The sequence below is a fragment of the Sylvia atricapilla genome, chromosome 7 (genome assembly GCF_009819655.1).
Source record: "Sylvia atricapilla isolate bSylAtr1 chromosome 7, bSylAtr1.pri, whole genome shotgun sequence".
In the NCBI taxonomy this organism is placed as follows: Eukaryota; Metazoa; Chordata; class Aves; order Passeriformes; family Sylviidae; genus Sylvia; species Sylvia atricapilla.
In genome coordinates, this window is record NC_089146.1 from 34,854,446 (window position 1) to 34,871,945 (window position 17,500).

Here is a 17,500-nt window from a genome sequence, read left to right on the forward strand (position 1 = left end):
ATGGCTGGAGGACAGCAGGCTGTTTGGGGCAACATTAGGGTGAGGACAGAAATGCTGGTTCTTGCTACTGGACTCAGATGCCTGTGACAGCCTCTCCCACACACTCCTTGCTATCACTATCTAGCCAAAATTGGATGGACCATAAAACCACACGGAAAGTGCAGCTCATACCCCAGGACAGAGGAGCACCAACAAAAGGAAATGGTCTGAAATCTCCAACTGAAATGATGCTTGTATGACGTGTGTGATGATTAAAGATGAGATAGACATAACAACTCTACTCATAAGGAGCAACTTTTGGTTATCACTGGGACACTGCCAGCCTTCCCTCCTCACTGCTGACAAATCCCAAACAAGAACCAGTCACAGAGCTCTTCACTCTCTTCCCCTGGGGAGGATCTGCCCCTCCAGAGCACATTTGTCTAAACCCTTAAGTCATAACTCTTCACTCCTTTAGAGTCTAAAGCCAAGCTTTAGGAGCACTGATTTCCTAACTTCCTACTGGATATTTGCTGTGTGCTTCAAACCAGTAAGGTACTGAAAAATGGGTGTTTCAGCTACATGAATGGTTGCCGAATTATGAAACGTGTTATCCACTTTTTCCGTCACCAACGACTGTAAACGTGACATTTATAATAATGAGGGAATTTGGTCCCATAATTGGAGGGAGTGGAAAAGCAGTGCCAACGATTTATTAAAATAAGAAAAAACCTGCAAAAGCCCTCCTAACTAGATTTTCAATAAAGTATGTGCAACAGGTTTTATTGGTGCTTGTTAGGAATGACCTGCATATGTCATTTGTATGAGTATGGCCCTATCAGATCCATGGTGATGAGACACATTTCACCATGCTGCCCCTTCTATAGACTCTATTTATACACGAGGATGAATGAATTGACAAGACAAGAGGTGCGGCATATAGATTTGATATACTGGCATAAATTTAGGATGATCTACATTATTCATAAGTACTGAAGCCACAAATGAGATATGTAACAACATCCAAAATGAGTGTCAATAGAATCTGTTCCCGCAGCGCACCATCGTATATTCCTATCTGTCACATATTCCTTAGAAATTTCTCCTTCTAAGAAATCTGGTGTGCTCAGTCTGGAAAGCAACGTTGCCTTGGGATCTGTGATAAGGCTTGCCTGGATGAACAGGCTTTCAGAAAACTGTCTAAAAAGGAAGTGGACAGAAAACACGAAGAATTTCCTGCTACTGAATTATTACCTCTTTTTCCAACCCAGCTGTGTCTCAGTTGGAGACTCAAAAGTTATTTGGATCAGATCAACTTCTTGGTGTCTTAAAAATGGCAAAATCAAAACTAAATCAATTGAAATATCACCAGTCCAGCAGGCAACAGATATGACAGAACTGACAAATAAACTAATCCCCAGTCTATTTTTACAGACTGATGAGGCTGAGGGATGCAAGTCTACACTAAACAAGAAAACACATAGGAGCTAAAACACTGGATATTTCAACACTTGCTTGTCATTTATGTACACTTTTAAAAGGTTTAATTTATTACAAGTGCATCCAGCACAGGATTTGATTATTCTCTTTATTGCCATAATATCTCAGGCAAAAAGCTGTGTGCCTGAAGAAAATCTATTTATTTTCCAGACAGGTGAAACTGTTCACTGAGTTGCGGTTCTGCAGAAGCCAAGAAACGGAAGGACTGTCCAAGAGAGTGGTATAAAAATATTAAAGATTAATGACCACTTTCATGCCAGATACAAACCAGAAGCTCTCCAGAGCAGTCCTTAACCTCACATTTGAGAGGGAACTAAGTGTTTTCACCTGCTAAAATCTCAGTCTGCATTTCAGATGAGCGACCTTGACCTGAAAGATTTTGCTTCCTATCTGAACCATCCAATCACCCACACCTATCTCTCTATTTAAATAAATACAGAAGTGTTACTGAACCACAAGTCGTAAATAAGGTCTCGCTTTGCCAAGTAAAATAAAAAACGCTTACTCTCTTTAATAATTTCAAGCATAATTTTACAAGTTATCAATATAATTTAGTTTCACAACTAGGAAAATTTTAAGCACATTCTTTAAGATTAAAAAAAATACATAAATTAAAACTACTCCTCGAAGTATCTGGTTTATGGTAACTTCAAAGGAAAAAAGGAAAGGTACCTGGAATTTCACTGAAAGTCTCTCCAAGGACGGACACGTGAAAAGGCAGATCTTGCTCTTTCAGCTTCATCAGGACTTTAAAGAAAGTTTCAGGATCTTTGTCATGTTCCCTTAAAACAAACAGAATTTATCTCAATTTATTGTTTACATTTAGTAGTGAAATTATGGGAGGTTTTTTATTTATCAGAACACTATTCCTCTAGAATTGTACTTTTGGGGACTAAATTTATTCAAATAATTTCCCTCTTTGCTTCTCCCACATGGCTGAACATTTTCCTTAATGCAGCACCTGGGGTCAAAACTCAGTTTCTTCAGATTCTTCTCTCTCTCTTCCCTGTCTTCAAACAATGCATTTACTCTTCAAATTATCAGCTTTGAAAGTGAGAAGGACTGATCACCTACCTGAAGGCAAAATTAGTTTAAAAAATGGGTAGAAAAAAAAAAGGGTTTGAGTTTGGTTTTTTCCCTGCCAAAAAAATATGTATTTGACTTCGATTACAATTATTTTTTTCTTTTTTTTTTTTCAGGACAAACAGGTTAAAACAAAAAAAAAACTTCTAAACCTACAGAATTTCTCAAAATGTAATTTTAGGAAGCCATGCTATATTCATTAAAAGCTTCCAATCCACTCAGTGCTTTCGGTAAAGAAAGGAATAAACTACCACAAGGCATTTTCTGCCTTCAGATTTCTAAGGAGTTAACTGGAAATTGAAACAGAATATAAGAAACTTATTTATAATTTCAGTTCAAGATAATGTTAAAGGTTTTTATGGGTATGACATTCAATGACATGAAACACAGGTTATCTAAAAATAAACTATTCCCCCAATTTTCCGATCTTCTTTCCTAGCACAAAATGAAAAGTTCAAAAGGTATCACAAATGATTTAGAATTCCCAAATTTCTTAAGTTATATTAAAAGTGGAATGAGATAATTTCCTCACTCTAAGGTGAATATTATATCTTGCATTTAATTACTCTGCTTTAAATTATTGTATTTCAACAGATGTGCACCATATGCCTTTAAAATATTTTGGATTTATTTATTGTTTAGAAAATTCCACCATTTTCCTTCCTGTATTAAGGGAAAAATCTATATCTCAGCTGTCCTGGTGTCTTTCTTCACAGAGTAATTTTGCAGAATGAAATCTGTAGGTCTCTCACACTACTATATGAAAGATTAATAATTATATCATTCAGGAAATCTGAAGCCAAATGACATCTGCAGCTCTACACGTGTTAATTTCTCATTCAGTCAATATTTTTGGTTTAGGGAATTAAAATAAATTAATCTTATAATTAATGTGACTTCCCTAGGCTGAGAAACCTCCAGGAATTGTGGTGTTTTCAGAATTAGACACATTTTCTTAAAATAAAGCCAGACAATAATAGCTTTAAGAAGTCCTCCATCCCTCCAATTTGTTTTGTTCCCAATAATAAGGAGGAATGCAACTGCATAAGTCTTGTAATTTGTTTCACATCTGTGAACCAGGAGTTTCCTCGGCAATTCCAGTAACCCAAGTGGATGCAAGCACTGGTTTGGAGGGCAGCTTTCTCTCACTTGCAAAGATCCCAGATCTTTGACTATTAGTTTGCTGCATCCGCACGCTTAAGAGAGCCACCTGTTTCTGGTAGGTAACTTCTGTGCAGAAACTTTTGCCAGTATTGAGCTCCCTCCAAATGCCCAGCTCAAAGAGCCAACATGGGATTCACACGGATTCCGATTTGGCTGGGAGAGAACATCCCCATTACAGATGCTTGCAAGGAAAACTCCTACGATGCTGGGAGTTGGTCTAATTCCTGACAGGATTTCCTCTGAGCCTCAGTTTCCCCTGGACAGGCTGCTGTGGGTGCCTGGTGAGTGACTCCACGAGGCCACCCTGGCTCAGCTCGTGCCGGCGGACCGGCGCATCCCCGCGCGCGGAGCCGGCAGACTCGACAGCCACGACGCTGACAGGGATCTTTCCAAGCTCTTCACAGCCCCGCTATCAGCTTCTCAGTCACAAAAAGTCCTTCCAGCAAAGGATATGCTTTCCCTCTCACTTTCCAGAAGAGACCAGGGGTCCCAGAGGCAGCCAAAAGTGGAGGATGCTGTTGGAGCCACATTGTCAAGGAGCTGGCAGGAGAACACGGAGCCTTACAGCTCGGCGAAGCCACATAAGCTGCACATATTTAGGAAAACTGATAGGAATTGGAAGTTGCAGCTTTGTTTAATAGGTGGGGAAGAACAGAAGGAAAATTTGGCACCCAGAAGGAATGCTGAAAGGCGAAACGTTTCCTCTGCACTGGAGCCTCTCTTGTGGGTTTTCTGCTGTAGGTGAACCTCCTTCCACTCCCCCCCGTATAAAATGTTTCCCTTTTAGGTGACACTCCCAGATTTTATTGACACATTTCGTGAATCTCGTAGTCCCGTGAATTTCTATTTGGGAGCTCATCTTAAGTGATTTTATCAGTTGCTGTGACTTCTCCACACCACAAGCATTTTATTTTCAGTTAAGACCTCCAGAAACCTCCTGGCCCATGCGCCTACAGACTGCAGTGTATTATTATTCTTACAGGATACTGAAGGTATTAGCTGCTTCTGGTAGAAACAAATAAATAGCACAAGACCACCTCTTTGCTGCATCAAAAAGGAGAGTGCTCTGTTTCTTGGCTGACATGGAGAAAATCATATACAATCCAGTCTGCCTTACTCAGCAACAACTGCTAAACACACCAGATTGCCATAGCAGTGATCGTGGAAAAAGATGAACACAATATGGAATGTCTGTTCTGTAAAGATCTGCTCAAAATGATGTGCACTTTTGGCTGCATCTGTTGCATTTTTGAGCTTTATTAAACAGTATTAATTATATATACTCCATTTTCTGAAGAAGAACTGCAAAACAGTAAAAAAGCCTGATATTAAAATGCAAACTTTTCTTTTAAGATATTATGTTTGGGGGAAAATCGAGCCAATGTGACTCCAGGGCCTGGCTTTGTTGTTTAGTTGAGGTATTTGAAATGCTTTTGTATTTACACTTGATTTGATATGCATCTGGGAAAGGAAAAATAAGAACTGGGCATGGTATGAAGATGCTCTAAATTTCATCCTAAGAACATGAAAACATCAGAATGACCAAACTACAGCTGTAATGCCACAAAACAGGGACAGACACCACACCTACCCTCAGACTTGAGAGCCCTGCCTCAGAGACATTCAATCTCCATATTCAAATACTACACAGCTCTGATTTTTATCCAGGACTTTTTATTATTGACTCTAACCCACAATTTAAGAGAGACATCTGAAATCTCTCTGAGGAACTGGCCAAGGTTTAGTGATGTGGGTAGGGGGTTGTGGCCCAGAGTTCATCCTGATTTAGTAACTTCCTTTTGTAATCTGATATAAAACTTTGAGAAGTGTCCTTGAACAGGGAATGGGAGTGTGGTGGGAGCAGCAGCACCACTACTGAGCCTCTGTTATTATCTCTGCGTTAGATTTTCTGCTCATAAAATGGGTGTGACAGTATTATTTTTTCACCACAGAAGGATGCTGTCAGGATTAATTGATGACTTGACATCCCACTTTTCAGCCTAAAGTGATTTTAAAAAGCAACCTCATAGCACTATGATGATGCTCCTCTGTACAATGAATGGCAACATTCTCCAAAACATCCTTCTGCTCTTCAGGGATTTTGGGAATTTAGCCTCAGCCCTCGAGCTCTTTACCCATTGCTGGGGGAAGCAGAGTACATGGAGACCACCTAAACTGGAGTTATTCTCACCCACATCCCTGACCAGTGATGGAAAACACATTACTAAAAAAAGAAAAAAAAAATAGCAGAATTTGGCCCTTTACATTATTCAATGAATATTCATCTCTTGAATTTGGGTGAAATTCAGTAAGAGACCCATATGGTCTTCTCTGACTTCAGTTTAATTTTTTAAGTATATGTAAACTTATCCTACATGGTGATAATGACAGTTATTTAGGATTTGGAGGAAGGCACATCTAGCAATGCAATTAGAAAGTGGAAGAGTTGTGGAAAAGCAGAAGGACTTGCTCAAAGGGGGAAAATAAATGCAGCCTACTAAAAAAAGATATTAAAAGCCATGGTTAATGCATTTATCAGTTAAAAAAGAGTGTAAAAGCAGGGGGAGAAGTCTTAATTTTGAGAAGATACTTCATAAATGCCATGTAATGGTTGTGAAAGCCACAGTCCTGTGGTGACATCTCTGTGAATGACAGAATCATTTGGGCTGGAAAGGACTTTGAAGACCATTGAGTCCCATCATTCAGGTGCCACACATTCTGAAAGGGTTACAATTAAACTCAGCTAAAAGCAATCTTAAATTTAGGACATTTAGCATGGGAGATTTTCAGTGGGAGAGAATCCCAAATTGTGTGGGCATGTAGTAGTATTTCACTTTGTACAGTGCCTTAAATCCAAGGAGTTCACTCTGGCTGCAGCTCCTTCTGCCTCCCCGTTCCCCAAAATCACCTTCAAGTCAGATAAGCTAAGGTGGGAAATGGCACAAAATCCTCAGAAGTTGAAGCAGCACTTTAATTTTGTATTTTCTAAAATTTGTTAGGACCTATAGCAAGAGCTAAAAGATGGGTTTCTGCCTGCCTAAAGTGATTACTAGAAAATAGCTGTTAAAATAGGCCACTGCAGAATCATTCATTATTGACGAAGCTGGGCAGCAATCATGGAGATCAAGGACTGGTGAGCCAAAAGACATCCTGGGAGAAAAGAAGGGGACAGGGGACATCAGCCAGGAAAAGTCATGGCTGGAGCAGAGCACAGGGAACGTGTGAGGGGCTGGGCAAGTCCATGAGCACAGAACCAATAATTAAAAATAAAGGAAAAGAGGTTTCCAAGACACAGACCTTGACAGAGATGATTACACTGATCCTTTTGTTTTGGGAAAGGGAAGTAATAAGGAGCAAGTCTGGCATCAAACAAGGCAGAGATATTGGGCAAAGCAATTCAAAGATTAAGAAAAACACAAGAAGAGAAAAAAAAATATATATTCCCAGTGAAAACTAAAAAAAGTATGGCATATCCAAATACAAGGAGGAAAAAGACAAATACAGGGTAAATAGAAGACTTACACACACCCTACAGATCTAAAACCAAGGCTCCACTTCATCCAAACCTAATCTAAAGAACAATATCAGGGATTTTTTTCCCTCCATTATAGTATGCATTGCATTACACTTTGATATTCCACATTAAATCTTGAGCACAGAAAAATCTGATTACAGGTTTATTATAATCATATAATGTTAGAAAGTAAAAGTGTGGCCACAAAAGATAAACCTGGCCTTCAAAACAGAGAATTTCAGAATTCTAGTCTTTTCCTGACACTAATTTCCCACAAGACAACTCTGACCAGGTTTCCCCATCTGCAAGATACGGTCTTAAAAGAGCTTTCATTTACAGAAATATGGTGAGAATCACAGTTAGTGAATACTTTGGGAGAATAATATTCTTCTCAAAGAAGAGGACTCATGTTACAAGCCTATTAAATACCTGAAATGTAATACACTCCAGTAATTATTTTCACAGAGGACAGAAGACTTTCCTAAATCAAATGACTTCAATATACATTTTCTATGTTAAGATTATGAGAGGAAAAAAAGGGGACAAAAAAACCTAAAATTCCAATACCAAATTCTGGTAACAATGCTCATGATAACTGCAAAAAAGGAAATGTTACTGCCAGGAAAGTGCAATTAGAAAAGAAACAGGGAAAAAAGAAATAACTATGAAAATGTAAACATGAAGAAAAAGTTAATTGCTTTCCATTTATTCAATTTATCACAGTATTTTTCCATCTTTTTAAATTCTCAAGATGAGGTTGAAGTAGACTGTAAATATGTAGTTAAGTCCAGTGAGTTTTCTTTTTCAGCTGATCTGCTCTACAAAATGTCTTTGCTGTAATTGTGCCTCTAAACATTGTCTGGCATCATCAGCATCAAAAGTTACCACAATATTTAATACCCCCTCAGTTCACAGAAAATGGAGTCAAGTAGAAGAAAATGTTTCTGCGTGAAAAAGGACCCTACAGAATGAATTTTAGCTGGCAATTTGTAGGTCCTACAAGCAAAAAAAGGGTCCTGATCCTTGCCCATGCTTTCAGAACACCTCTGCAGGCCAAGGAATTAAAAAATGACACTGGAGAGGAAAAAAGCAGCCAAACACTACTGGCAAATACAGTGTTTTATTTTCTATTAGAGCCCGTGACGTATTTACAGTGAGGAGTGTGTATTTTACCCTCTGATTTGTTCAAATTGCTGGCGTGAGAAAAATGGGTGGCATTTTGCTTTACGCTGGAAAAGCATTTTCTCCTATCTCCTGTTATCTACAAGAGATTCATAAAAAAAAAGAAACAAGAAAGAACCTTGGGAGTTTATTGTTTAGATTCTTCTTCTCCCCTCAGAACTCATGAAGAAAAAACTCAAAATAAAATATTGCACATCCCCTAACCAAAGAAACCTAAGGATCAGCATCAGTCATGGAGCCTCCTGCTTATTTCCTAAAGGGAGATTAAGCTTTAAAGACAAAGACCACCATTTGGCCTCAGTTACCTTGGTGTGAAAATCAATGCACTTTCATTCCAGTGCCTTTCTTTTCTTTTACTCCAGCTTGCCCAGTCTGGCTGTTCCCAAGTAGAGGATTCAGATTAAAAAAAAAAAAAAACAAAACAAAAAAAACCAAAACAAAACAAAAAAAAAAAACCCAAAACAAACCACTTTATTTCAATTTGCAACAAAGCTCTGCAAGTGCTATGGACTACCCCAAAGAGTTTATTTACAAAAAAAAAAAAAAAAAAAAACAAAAAAAAAAAAACAAAAAAAAAAAAAAAAAAAAAAAAAAAAAACCCCCCAAAAAACCAAAAAAACAAAAAAACCCCACCAAAACTTCCCTCAGTGTTCCAAAGGTAACATAGTAAAAGGTTTTCCTGATATTGGGAGGTCATAAAATATCCAAGTGACCCTGGCAGCCCTGGTAACCATACACAACATATTCTACTGCAATTCAACTATAAATACTGTCAAAAAGTCATGTCACGGCAATCATAAGATGGTTATGAATATGGTAATAAGTGGACAACAGTCTACTAACATAGTTCCTTGAAAGAACAGAAAATGTCCATAAATATAAATTTATATATAAATTACCACATAAAAACTACATTACTACAGATTTTCCTGGGAATGATGATCCCACCATACAAGACTTTGTAGCATCTCTCTCATTTCCATGATGGATTCACACTACCAAGCTACTTAAAACTCCACCAGATGCCCTGCTTGGGTCAAAAAGTACATCCTGCTCTTGAATGAGTAATGCCCTGAGAGAAATTAGCTCAGGTACCAGAGATAACTCATCCTTTTGGGATCTCCAAGGAAGAAGCCTCCAACCAGGAACTTTCTTGGCACCAAGGCTTGAAACTCATTATTCAACAAGATTAAAGTAACTCCAAATCTCACTGCTTTCAGAATGAGGAATCAACTCAGTGCATTGAGTCAGGTTTGCACAAACACAGCCGAGAAAAAACAGCAATTAGAGGACACAGGAGGGGGAAAAGAGCATGAAAATTTGGAAAATAAGGAAAACAGGGAGGAGAAGAAGGCAAAGAGAACAGACTTGAGCAGTTGCAGTATGGTAAGAAGAGGAAACTAATTAAAAACATCTTTGATGGAAGAAACATAACCCTCCTATTACTGGTGAAAATAAGGAGGAATATTAGAGCACTTGCTTATGAAATATTTGATTTTTATCTCTTGAAGGTTATTCCCATACTTTGGTCCAGGATGCTGTGACTTACAAAGGGGGCTGATGGCACCATTTGCTAAGTTTGCTGGGGACTTTGTATTTTCCTTGCCTACGATGTTTCCCAAAATTGAGACTTATCTTGGACTATAATCTTCCAGAAAAATCCAGTCCAAAGTTTTCCAGAAGATACGAAGAAGAAGATCAGAAAAAAAGCACAAACACAACATTACCTAGTAAACTGCAAACTGTATCTTGGATATGTTGTAGAAGGTTCCTTGCAGAGACAAGGAGTGAAGTGATTGAGATAGAGAAAGGCTGAGGAACCAGAGAAGAGCAAGATGCAAATTTGCTGCACAAGACTGTGTGTGAAGAAATGCCCAGGGAACTGAGCCTGGCAAAGATAGAAGGATGAGGCTTAAAAGACCTAAACGAAATTACAAGAAAGGAGTGGAAAAGGATTGCTCTGAGAGGCATAGGTGGAAAAGCCTCCATCGCACCTGGTCACATGTGCTTCTGCTCAAAGACTTGGGTTTCACAACTATACAGGAGGAAAACAAATCCCCCATAAAATTAATTCTCCATTCTGGGAAAAGGGAGAGCCAATCTTATTGGAACTGTTAGGGCAATCTGTGATGCATCTGTTCCAAGCCTAAATATTCTTCAGCCATCCTGGTGATGCAGTTGTAGTCTTACATTAACCCAAAATCAGTTTTTCAACCGTGGCTAAAGCATTTATTGTAACAGGCTCTGGAGGATGGCACTAAAGTGGCTGCCTTGTGAGCATCTGGATAGCACAGAGGGAATCACAGCATCACAGAAACATGGAATGGGTTGGGTGGGAAGGGATTTTAAAGCTCATCTCATTCCAACACCCCTGCCATGGGTGGTGACACATTCCACAAGACCATGTTGCTCCAAACCCAAACCAACCTGGCCTCAAATATTTCACATAGAATCATGGTATTATTCAGCATTTTTAATATATTTAAGACAATAGGTGCATCGGAGTGTAAAACCATCCCATGCAGATGAAAAATATTCATGGGACTTTAACCTTGCTTTTGTTACAGGGAACAGTGCTCTTCAGGTGCAGTCCAGGTAACTTGCTGTTTCAACCTTGACTTCGTGGGAACAGAAAAAGGTTTTACACCAAATTGATCGAAATACAATAAGCAGAATTAGGCCATTGAGCTTAAATACAGAAAAGAAAGTAGAGTGCTTAGTAGAAGTGAAAGAACCAAGTATATTTGGGGAAGCAGTGAGTAAAAAAATGAGTTTTATTTAAATAAGATTCTTTTTCAGCCTATTAAGTTCTCCAGTATCAGAATGAAGCCTGAAAAAAAGGTAGTAAATAAAGGCTTTCAGGAGAGCTTTATTAAATCACTTATGACTTATCAAGTTAAAACTCCCACTCAGATATCTTAATAAAACTTTCAGAGAATATATTTAATTTTCCTGGAAATCAGAAGCCAATTACTAAGTGCAGGAGTTACTGTGGGCTACACCACTGATCAGCTTCCTGTAAATAGAATATTTGCCAACAACTTGAATTAGTTCTCTAAAGTTTCGGTTTCTGAAGGTCAAATAACTATGTAACTGCTTAATAAAGAAGCAAAGAAGTACCTCTAAATATCTCCAAGCTCTGATGGGCTTATATTCTGCTCCTTAGGTGAGGTATTAGCAAAGCTTATTTATTTTCATTTCCAAGGCTTTTATTTGCTCATTCCCTTGTGGTAAAGCTGATTTCCATGATGATTCCCTTCTTAATTTTAATACCCTTTTTACTCATCATATAGACATAAGAATTTTCCATAAAATAATGAAACCCTTCCAAAGGAAATGAAGACAACTAGGAGAGGAAAGTAAACTACAGCTTACTTCTCTTTTTTCCCTTTCCCAATTAATTGATCCACTGTCATATGCATATATGAAAGATTTTTTTTTAATGAAAGGAAAATAAGGTTAATTAACATAAAACCCCTCACTCCTTGAGATGTTGAATTTTGTATTTTATCCATGCTGCCTTAAGTGCCTTGATTTCCCAGTAATGACCTAGTTCTCCTAATGAGTAACATTAACCCCTGGCTGTAGCTGTCCAGGACTTAATTGTCAACTGGAGCTGAAATAGGAGAGTTTGCCGATCAGCAGGTATGTGGTATATTAACTCATGTCATTTCAGACCCTAATAAATAAATCTGTTGCTAAGGCAACAGGAACATCAGCTGTATCACTTTTTTCTTCCCCCCCTCCCTTTTTAAAGGAAACTGCCTTTCACACTGAGCTTTTAAAAAAAGGAAATTAACTACATGTAACCGTAATTAGAAGAAACATCGTTTCTCATCTCAGAAACATATCTACATTAATGAAAAAGGACATTCAAAAAGAGGGCTGCTTTCTACTGTGACCAGGGTAACTGAAATTATTTCCCTCGATTGTGGGAATGCGATTTGAAGGATACATTTGAGTGGGAAGAGATCACAAAATATCTCAGCTCTTTGTATTTCTGAGATAAGTCCCCTCTCCTTTCGTACACTGCTGATGCCAACGGAGCAAATGTTGCTTCAACAATTAATAAGGAGCCCAGGCAATAGAAACCAGGGCTGAAAAAAACACCAGTCAAACCCTAACAGCTTCACTGTCCTCTGTGCATCTTCCTGTAAGACTGGCAAACATGCAATTTTTTGGAAAGCTGAAAGATCAGAGAATCACAGAATCATTTAGGTCTGAAAAGCCCTCGAAAGTCACTGAGTCTAACTGTTCCCCCAGCACCGTCAAAGCCACCACTAACCCATGTCCCCAAGGATCACAGCCACATGTATTTTAAATCCCTCTGGGGATGGGGATTCCACCACTGCCCTGGGCAGCCTCTGCCAGAGCTTGACAGCCCTTTGCGTGAGGATTTTTTTTCCTAATATCCAACCTAATCCTCCCTGGCACAACTTGAGGCTGTTTCCTCTTGTCGTGTCAGTGCCTCACAGGTGAATATCGCAGCCCTCACTTAATTCCTGCCATTCTATCTCAGCACGAGGTGTTTATCTTAAAATTTTCAAAACTGTAGTTTTCCTGTTTAGATTGTGACTACAAGATGGTATTTTTGATTCTCCAGTTACCCACATCTCAACCAGAGAACAGGTAGGAAGGAAACTAAGAGATGCTCACAAGTCCAGTTATTGCTCCTGGAACACTCACTTGAGGCTCTGCCTGTACTATAAACACAACAAACTACTCAAAATTCTGTCTGGCTTCTCAGCTGAAGAATGCAAAGATAACAGAGAGCATCTTTTTTTTTCCAGTATCAAAATTAAAGATGTTTGCTCCTCTGGACTATAAGCTGCCCACAACTCTTTGAGAAAGCATTCTGTAAGAAAGAGGGAGACATTGATGCTGAGATTTCCCCTACAGCAGAACTTTCAGACCTTCAGCACATTTGGAGTTTTCTACAAGCTCTTAAAAACAGGGATGAAGGAATAACACACCTTCCACTGGACAGGCTCAGTGCCTCAAATTCCCTTCCTGCAGGAAGACATTTCAAGACTAGACATCACTGAAAGAACAGTCAAAGAACAGGCACTTCCAAGCTGTCTTTATACTTAAGGCTGAACTTCTGAGATTATTTCATTAACTTCCTTTATTTTTATTTGTTTGAGTCACCATCCCTGAAGGGATTTAAAAGGCATGTGGATTTGGCACTTGGGGACATGGGTTACTGGGGGAAGGCAGAGCTGGGGGAATGGCTGGACTCGATGGTCCAACCTAAATCATTCTGTGACTCTAAAAGAGTAGTGTCTGCTGCCAGACTTAACCACAGCTTGCATGAATGTGAAATTAGACTATTTTCACATGTGCAAGAGGGAAAGGTGTCAACTTGTACATTAATGTCTCCACATGTTCATGGCAGAGGTTCAGAACCACATGCCATCAGTGTCACTGCTCTGGTGAATGCTGTTTTCCTTGGGAATACTGGATTGCATTCCTGAAACATGGCTAAAAAGTTCCCATTTTGACACTGTTATTTAGCATTCTGTGGGCTTTTTATCCTATCTGGTACCTTCTAGCAAACACTGTATAAACACTTGTATTTTGTCTTCAGTCTGCCTTATTTATTCACCACACTTACTTGTTCTCTGCAGGCTGTTCACAATGTTGAGGATGCCTGTTGAGCCTAATGGCATTTCTGGGTACTCAAATGTGATTTCTAGATGGATTCCTTTCCTGTTTTGCTGTCTTGCCACACCTGCATCTTGATGGAATAAGCTTTGGTCCGAAATATTCAACAGCATGAGGAAAATATGAGCCTCTGCATTCTCAAGTGTGTCCATAGGAAATAGTTTTCATCTGAGATTTCAAACAGTGACTACACAAATCTTGCATTGTGCTGCCAAGAGGAACAAGTTACTATTCAATACTTGTTTATATATATATACTTTTATATATATATATATTGTTTGTGTATACATTGTTTATATAACATATAAAATAATATATACATTATTTATATATATAAAACATGCTATATATTAATATATAAATGTATATTATATCTGTACAAAAAATCCCCTGACTATTAAAAATCCCTTTCCAGGCTTCCCTCCCCAACAGCTTGCAAAGGACTTGTGCTCAGCTCACTGATGAAGAGCTGCCTCATCACAAAAGGCACAACACTTACTTCCTATCCCCATCAAGAATGGCCCTTTCCAAGCACTTGCTCCTGTGTGCAGGGGACCAGGGCCTCACGTTGGGCAGCCAAATGTTGGTACAGCACAGACTGTCCTCCATGCACTCATTTCTTTGTTATACTCTACATTAAAACCAGATAACTAAACAGAACTATCTCTGAACACACCAGTTTCCCTTAGACCAGAAATCTTCAGATAATTTTTGCAATCTAGATTTGAGTATCTTTTTTCCTTCTGAATTTACTCATCATGACTTCCACCACTGTTCCTCTTGCTCCTGTATCTCCTGCCCTACATCCTTCCCCATGCTCTTGTCACACACTGGTAGGTTTGACATGAGATAATGGCATTATCTGATCTTTCATGTGAATTGACAGCAGCTATTTGTTTGTCTGCATGTGTAAATTCTTGCAGATTCCCTGTGTGATCTTTTATCACACTTGTGCAATTAGGGGAAGAAGAATTGATTTCTGACAACTTTTTCTTATCAAATCTTTAACTGCTTAGATGATACAGAACACACAGTGGAAAAAAAAACCAAAACAACATAAGGTTTGGGTGAATGAGAGGGAATAATGGATGTATAAATGCTGGTGGGGTAGTTTTGAGGGAGAGAAAAGGATTATGCTGCACTGCTAACCGTCATATTTCTAATACACTCATCTTTCACCAAATATCAGAGAAGCCATATCCCATATCAGGGAATGGTTTGGGTTGGAAGGGACATTAAAACCCATCTTATTTCAAGCACCCCTTTATGAGCAGGGACACTTTCCACTATCCCAGGTTGCTCCAAGCACCATCTGATCTGGCCTTGGACACTTCCAGGGATCCAGGGGCAGCCACAGCTTCTCTGGGCACCTGTGCCAGGGCCTCACCACCCTCACTGGGAACAATTTCTCTCCAATATCTCATCTATCCCTGCCCTCTGGCAGTGGGAAGCCATTGCCCCTTGTCCTGTCACTCCATGCCCTTGCCCAAAGCCCCTCTCCAGCTTTCTTGGAGCCCTGCTGGGTACTGGAAGGGCTATAAGGACTCCTTTAAGACTTCTCCTCTGCAGGCTGAACAATCCCAATTCTCTCAGCCTTTCCTCATAGTAGACATGTTCAATCCCCCTAAGCATCCTTATGGTTTCCTCTGGACTTGCTCTGACATGTCCACTATAGTTGGACATAATGACTTATAGCTGGAATCAGTGATCTTAGAAATATTTTGCCACCTGAAATGTTCTATGATTCTAGATAGACATTTTACCACACTGCAATGGAAACCTGTGGGACACCACAAAGTTATGATCAAATGTCAGAAGCTTGTCCATCGATCACCAGGATTTTGCTCTCTGTTTGCATCAAAGCCCATTTACACAAAGGGAAGAGCAATTCCTTGGCATAGCCCTTGTCAGCTCAGAAAGCCATCCTCACCTTTTATCCACATCCCTGGTCATAAGTCATTCCTGTTAGCAAGGCCTTGCTATAGATGTTTAAAAGAAAAACATTAAGGCCTGGTGAGGAAGGAGAAAACAAATTACTCTGTGGAGAACCTCATGACTGCTAGAATACTGTCAGTTATTAATCTGCTGTGGGCAGAGGTGGCACACTGCAATCCTTGTCAGGCTCAGGCTCAAGGGGGACAGAGAGGAGGGGCAGGGGTGCACCAAAGCACCTCTTGTCATGCAGAGACATTTTAACAACACTTCAAAGGGAGAATGTGTCTGCTAGAGAGTGGCACCTTGGATTTGGATGTGATTCCAAGAGGGCAGTAGAAGAGATGGGGCTAATGCCATATTTCAGGGTGCTGGCTGTCCCTGCTATGCCCCATCACTTCAGTTAGAGAGGCTTTCTCTAAAAGCAGCACAGCTTCACAAAGGTTATTTTTTACAGTTTAGCCAAAGGCTTTTTGTGTTAGGTGAAGGGGAAACACAGGAACACACGCACATTAAAAAAAAAAAAATCCTTCCTTTCCTACTTTTTTTTTTTCCTTTTTCACCCCCAAAATGAAAACCACATGTAAACCATCATGGTAGACAATGGTCGTTAAGCATTATTGTATAGGACAATATCTGCGAGCGCTTTGCAGATTGGAAGACAAGCAGGATCCCACTGCCAATGTTTGACACACAAAAACCCCCTTGCACATTACAACACTTGGCTAAAATTAGTGCTCTTTACAGAGAGCCTTGCGCTAGGCCCAAGAAGGGGATGCTTTTAACTGCTGATGCCTGAATAAGGCACGCGATGATTTTTTGCCTCTAAAAAGGCAACGAGTGCTTAATTTTGGCTACTCTGCCTGGCAAAGGGGCTGCTCCAGCCCCTTGTTTTTTTACCTGTGCCTGGGCTAAGGGCTGAGGATGCTCGTCTGTTCAGCAAATGCTAGCCCAGTGTCTTAATTTTTTAATTCATATTCATCAATTAAAAACAAACCGTCCCTTTTGATGAGTGAATTTACATAAACCAGTTGCTAAAGCATCCTAACACTAAAAGGTAGGAGTTCAGCCTGGAAGATTTGCATGCAGCATCCTCAGACGAAGGCAGGCGCTTTCGATTTCCATCGAGAGCCTTGCTGCGCTGGAACTCTAATGGGCTTAGAACAGTAAATTTTGAAGAAACTGATTGCTGCCCCCGTAGCTAGTAAATGCCTGCCTGGACCCAGTGGCATTTGAAAAAAGTGTTTTATCATAAAATTATCCCAGCAGAGTCCATTCTGCAAGATAACATCATCATCATCATCATCATCAGTACTCCATGCAGGACCCAACAGCTCTGGCACAATATTGCCAGTCATTTATCTGTTGTCAGCACAGGTTACACACTGTAATCCTTGACTGCCTCGGAATTAGAATGTCTTTGATGTCCCCACAAGAGTTTTTTGCCCGAAGGCTTTACCAATGCTCAGCGGCTCAGTGTTT

The 17,500-nt window shown here is 39.6% G+C and overlaps 1 protein-coding gene across 5 annotated transcripts in view; it reads right to left on the bottom strand.

Annotated features, from left to right (window-relative positions):
- The window catches only part of GTDC1 (glycosyltransferase like domain containing 1), a 118,748-nt gene that overhangs the window by 15,595 nt on the left and 85,653 nt on the right, over positions 1 to 17,500 (bottom strand). For all 5 annotated transcript variants that reach the window (XM_066323176.1, XM_066323177.1, XM_066323180.1 and 2 more), the window contains exon 5: positions 2,152 to 2,261. In XM_066323176.1, coding sequence (XP_066179273.1) covers positions 2,152 to 2,261 — 110 coding nt within the window. The remainder of the gene's footprint in view (positions 1 to 2,151; positions 2,262 to 17,500) is intronic.